General features: G+C 38.4%; 1 protein-coding gene across 1 annotated transcript; it reads left to right on the top strand.

Moving 5' to 3' along the window:
* The first annotated feature begins 1,395 nt into the window (after positions 1 to 1,395).
* Positions 1,396 to 5,494, top strand: LOC143489578 (ankyrin repeat domain-containing protein 40-like). The gene is made up of 5 exons (XM_076988700.1): positions 1,396 to 1,907; positions 2,285 to 2,433; positions 2,584 to 3,150; positions 3,352 to 3,533; positions 4,035 to 5,494. The coding sequence occupies exons 1-5, from the start codon at positions 1,774 to 1,776 to the stop codon at positions 4,179 to 4,181; spliced, it is 1,179 nt and encodes a 392-aa protein (XP_076844815.1). The 5' UTR covers positions 1,396 to 1,773; the 3' UTR covers positions 4,182 to 5,494.
* Positions 5,495 to 5,911: the final 417 nt, after the last annotated feature.

The raw sequence follows: 5,911 nt of genomic DNA, 5'->3' as shown, positions 1-5,911 counted from the left end.
CCTGGTATAAGATGGTGTCTATTTGCAGTGATGGACAAAAATATAGAAGCCATGTTTTTAGTTGCATTTGACAGTGCTGCTTATAAACACATTGAGGCTCAGTAAGGATGGTGTCATATATGTCCAATCAGCTCTTCTTGTCTAGCTCTCCAATCTAGAGGCAATTTATTTATTATTTCTGGTATGGACATTAAGGTGGTTCAAACAGGGTACCAACTCAATCGTGCCAGTGCTCACTTAATAATTTTGTGTGCAAATAAATTATTCTCACCCAATAGCATCTTGGAAATGAAGACAGTGACAAGTGGCTGTCTGATTACGTTATTTAATTCGTTTATGCTCTGGATTTATGTGATGTTCTAAAATATCACAATAACATCTGACAGTAAATTAATAAAATGTCAACTAGGTTTATTTTAGTGTTCTGATCCACATAATGTCATGCAATGCAAAATGAAAAATGTTTAAATAGCTCTGTACATTTAAATGTAATGCAGTTGTAGCCTACTTGCAGTGGGTTGCATCTGCCCCACATCTCCTCACTAGACTTTAGACCTATATGCAGTCCTTTTGCTGGTTAAGATTTGTGATTTGTTTTGAGAATAACCAAAATGAAGCTTAGGTATAACGTCGAATCTGAAAAGAAATATCCTCCAGGGGGCAGTAACATCACTTGGCTTGGGTAGTGCCATGGTTAGAGTTAAACCATGCTCGCCTTTACTTACGTCTCGTAGTTAAGTCTCTTAACACTGTGTGATCATGCTTCAAAAATGTCAAAAACATCAAAAGCATAAATATTTTGACTATTTACAGAGAAATCTAGCATCATTATTTGCCCATAGTTATTAACATCTGCTCATTATTAGCAAAGTCAATAAAATCACCACACTTACAAACTTTACAACAACAAATCTGGATACACGTCTGTATGCAATGACGTTGACATGCAAAGTGATGCTTCCACCATGATATTCCCTGGGTCAAATCATTTATCATTACTTCACTAGCCTGAAAAGTCATTTCAGCTATACTATAAATTGTTATAAATAAATGTTTCCCTAAGATATAGATTACATATGGATTACATGAAATACAACTTTCAATTGTTAATTACTATTTAATTTTGAACAACTTTGGCATTATAATTTCATGACAAAATCTGTCCAAGAAAAATGCAGGTTCGATTATACAAAGCATTGATGACTAATGAAGGGTAAACACTGTTTTTTTATATAGTGAACGCACGCTAAATAAACCTTAGAACCTTATAGAACCTTATGTAGCCTAAATAGATTACAAATACAAGCTATTTTTTCAATAATATGAATGTTAAACGTTAGCTTACCTGTCTACATAGGAACCCAATATTGTTTCCACTGTTGTTACACTCAAAACGTACCCCCATGATGGGAAGAGTACTTGCTGGCGAAAGGGGATTTTTACTAGTCGCCAAAGGCATACTTTAAAAATAATTAGCGGCTACGTGTACATTTATTTGGTTATTATAATAGTTTTTAACCAGTTAAAATGGTAAAGGTTATCTTGGGAATTTAATTGATTAGTTTTTTTTTTAATAATTGTTAAAAGTACCGCCACATACCTAACTAGCCAACTAGCTAGCTAGCAAATAACACGCAACAATTTGATGAGAGCAAGCGTAGTCGCCCTAGCCAAGTCGCTCTCCACACACACATATATATAGCTATATGTATGTTTGACCTGTTCGTATGAAAGTTAAGTGGTAGCTAGTTAGTAACTTACGTTAGTTGAACTATGTCAACGACGTCTTTGGATAAAGAACTGCAAGAGAGGTTAAGAGAGGCAAGTGCCATCGGAGACATTGATGAAGTGCGGACTTTAGTTGAGAGTGGAGTCAACGTCAATTCTCAAAATGAAATCAATGGCTGGTATGTGTAGAAAGGTCAATGAGTTGTGTACGAAAACCATTTTGTTCACGATCGTATGTTTTCACAGTTTATATATGTATACTGTTAGCCTAGACTCTTAAACATCCATAATAGCTAGCTAATTCTCCTCAGCCACATCCTGAAAATAGCAAGACGTATAGCTAGCTAGCTCTTCTCGTAGCTGTAATCCATAGAATGAGTTTTGGTTGCACGCATAATAGAATCTAGTGCAATAACTTTCGGTTATAAAATAAAACCTCTTGACAGCTCCTGCCTGTGTTTGTATATAAAACTTTCCAGGTCTGTCTTCTCATTGCTGATTTCTTTAGTAAAAGGTAAAACTTTAATTAAAGCTGAAATATATATATTTTTTCTAGGACTTGCTTGCATTGGGCATGCAAGAGAAACCACAAAAACATAGTGGCATATCTTCTGAATTCTGGGGCTGACAAAGAAATTCTTACTGCAAAAGATGAATTAGCAGTTCAATTGACCTCCAAACCTGACATCAGAAGACTACTTGGCGGTATGTCAAAATATGAAAAATATCTGTATATACATAATTCTATATTGTTTACTAATCACAATAGTTAAAACAGTAATTTATATAATGATATATTCTTTGCTAGTTTCTAACGTAATAGCATAGCTTAGCACTGTTTAAATCTCTCTACAGTGGAAGAGGACGATGTGCCTGAGATAAAGGAACCAGACCTGCCAATCATTCCGAACTATCTCTCCAACCCACCCTTTTTGTATGGAAAGATGGATACTGATGACCCGAGTCTAGCACGACACATCTCTCAAAATGGCACTGGCAACCATTCAGAGTCAGTGGACTCTGAGCCAGCAACCCTGTCCCCCACACAAGAACAGCAGCAACCCCCCCAGCAACAGCCCCAAAGTTTGTACTCAGACAATCAGAGCCAGCAAGGGCTGTCCTACATGTCTGTGGTAGAGCAGAACGGCATTGTGCCAAGCCCGGTAGTTAACGGGCCCCTGTCCATGGAGATGTCCCCAGAGGCCCACCATGGCAACCATGGTGAATATTCCCACAATCACTCCATTGCCCAAAATGCCTCTGTATGCCCCTCCCTGTCCTCGTCAGGCCCAGGCACGAACCAGACGTCGGTCTCTAACCCCACAGTCACTCGGCAGCAATCTTTCCCCCAGCAGCTGAACTGCTCACAGCCCGCCTTCCAGCCCTTCTTTTTCACCAGCACCTTCCCAGTCAACGTGCAGGGTATGTGAAATGTATTGAAGAGTTGACTTGTGCAAAGGTCCCAGACATGACGCTGTGTTGTAGAAAGCATACACTGTTGTTACTTTTCTTTTTCTCTCTCAAATATTACCTCTCTTTTTTCCCCCACGTCTTTGTCTGCCTCTTTCTCTCTGGATCCAAATGATGTATCTCCTCTCCGTTCTCGTGCACTCTGTGCCTCAGAGCTGGTTCTCAAAGTACGGATCCAGAACCCACATGCCAGGGAAAATGATTTCATCGAAGTGGAGCTGGACCGGCAGGAACTGACATATCGGGCGCTGCTACGTGTCTGCTGCCGTGAGCTGGATATCAGTGCCGAACATGTGGAGAAGATACGCAAACTTCCCAACACCATGCTAAGAAAGGTGCGTGTTTTTTAACATACAACATTTTCATAAATTAAAAGAAATACAGCCATCTATACATTTTTATATCTATTTTTTCTGTTTCTGTTTATAGGCTATATAGAAATTGTGGTATTGCCGTTCATTTAACCACATTGCCCTCAATAGTTAGTTATATATGTTAATTGTGTTCATTAATGTGTTAGCTGTTTGTACTTTAATGCAGACAGGTGAGCTGAGTACTGAGGGTTTGATAGAGCAGACAAACTCCAAGGTTAAAGCTCCCCTGGGCAATTCAGTGTCCAGCCCATAAGGCTGCATAGCCTTGTGGAAGATTGAGTGGATCTCTACTAGCTCTACCGTAATTATCTCTAATGAACATAGTCCTGTTCACATTGCAAGTTATGCACAGCCATGTACAGGCCAGCAGAGTACTCTTGCCAAAGTTCCTACTAAATATTAAAAGTCCTGATTGATCTCTGGACGTTTTACTATTATTATTGTTCTGTGTTTATATGCCAGGACAAAGATGTGGCACGGCTACAGGACTTCCAAGAACTGGAAGTGGTGTTGGAGAAGGCAGAGAGTTTGTCACTGTTCTCTGGAGGCCCAGGAGGGCTGGCCGATAGGCCCTGCTACAACATGAAGGCCTCCAGGCTGACCTATTAGCTCCCTGCTTCACACCCAGCACAAGGTGGATTGACTAGCTCCTGATTTGTGACTCTGGCCCAAAACGAACCTGTTTATACATTTACCTACTTTAGTTCTCAGATGCCATTCTTCCATTTTTGTTTCTTGGTATGTATACCATGTTTGCCATATGGTTCCTACCCTAAAGCTGTGGAGTTTGCCGATGTATGGTCCTAGCAGACATTCAGTTACATGTGTGGGGTCCACCCTCTACTACCGTGCCAGTTAGCATGGTTGTGTCTCTGATACATCTGTTCAAGCCTTTCATGGGTCATAAGATCATCATGCTGAAGTACCTGTGGGCTTGAGTATTTAAATTCATCATGCGTGCAACAGGGCTGCAGACTGAGATCTGTCACACTGCTCTGTGTGCTTATCAAACCACTGTGTGGCTTTAAAAAAATCTGAAAGAAAAGGTGAATATGTACCAGCACTTCGGATAGGTGATTCTGGTCACACCAACCACCCCCCCCCCCTCCCCCCCTTTGCAAAAAAGCATGTTAGAGGCCTCCCATTAGAGGCCAATTTGCCTGTCTGTGTGCATTGGCAGTGCAGATGGCAAATTGGTTCGAATGATGAAAATCATTTCTAAAATGGTGCATTCGCATGTTTGTTATAATGGGGAAGCTCCTATTGTTTAATCAAAATCTAAAATAGAATCGTTTCAAATAGAAGCTCAAAAGGACGATATTTTTGTTATAAAGTATGTATGTTAGAAATTTCCATGTGCACTTTAAGAACCACCATCACATTAACTTGTAACATACATTTGTTGTATTCCATCAGTGCTGTCTAATTATCAAATGCCTTTGCTACTGCTTTAGTCACTGCAAGCCAAAAAACTACATGATTTAGACAAAACTCTTGGCTGAAATCCACGTCCTCATTATTTTCTTTCCTAATGTCCCTTGATCCTTTTGAAATGAATAATGTAGCAAAAGTCATTTCATTTTTAAATGGGTTAAAGTTCAAAAACAGGATTAATTAATGTGAGCTTCCACAAACACATTTTCTCCTCATATTCTTGTTTAATTTCATAATCAAAATATGAAGGATAAAGATACTATGTTGAATATGGTTCTCTGGGTGCATTTTGAAAATGTTTTTATATTAATGAAGCAGGATTCATACTTTTAATGGTTGACTGGGCTTTTTGGCAGTGACATTCTAAACCGTTCTAAAAAGTCTGCACTGCTCTCCTTGGTTTACATGTAACATTTGCAATTGTTCTTTGTTATGTAGTCTGAATACAAGCCTAATAAACTAAACAAAAACTAGACATATGACGCACATCCAGATTAGGAGAAGTGTTTCATTTGTATGAGCTATTTTCACCAATGTGTTTTGCTTCTGTGAATGGAACAGTTGTGCAGATTGCTAGTGCATAAATTAGGCTTTGCATAACTGCAAGTAGGGAGAAAACTTGTATATTGAATTGTTTACCTTCATTTTACTTTTACGTTGTGTGTGTGTTTATATATATATATATATATATATATATATATATATATATATATATATATAACACTAATGTGAAAGCCAGTCACAATTAAATTCTGCCAAAAAAGGCTGTCTAACAAAGTCTTCTAATGTACTAGTTGACAATTATCTTTACTTTAGACTCTTTACATATTTTAATTTTTTTTTTATTAATTATCTATTTTTCTTAGCTGGACTCGTTATGTGTGAAGGGAGTCTACTGAAAGGAA

This window comes from Brachyhypopomus gauderio, unplaced genomic scaffold, assembly GCF_052324685.1.
Source record: "Brachyhypopomus gauderio isolate BG-103 unplaced genomic scaffold, BGAUD_0.2 sc63, whole genome shotgun sequence".
NCBI lineage: Eukaryota > Metazoa > Chordata > Actinopteri > Gymnotiformes > Hypopomidae > Brachyhypopomus > Brachyhypopomus gauderio.
The sequence above is the reverse complement of the archived record's forward strand: the minus strand, read 5'-3'. Positions and strand labels throughout refer to the sequence as shown.

Coding starts and splice junctions, on each gene's coding strand:
- LOC143489578 (XM_076988700.1), top strand. CDS start 1,774: ATGTCAACGACGTCTTTGGATAAAGAACTGCAAGAGAGGTTAAGAGAG. Junction 2,434..2,583: donor CATCAGAAGACTACTTGGCG/GTATGTCAAAAT, acceptor ATCTCTCTACAG/TGGAAGAGGACGATGTGCCT. Junction 3,151..3,351: donor CTTCCCAGTCAACGTGCAGG/GTATGTGAAATG, acceptor TCTGTGCCTCAG/AGCTGGTTCTCAAAGTACGG.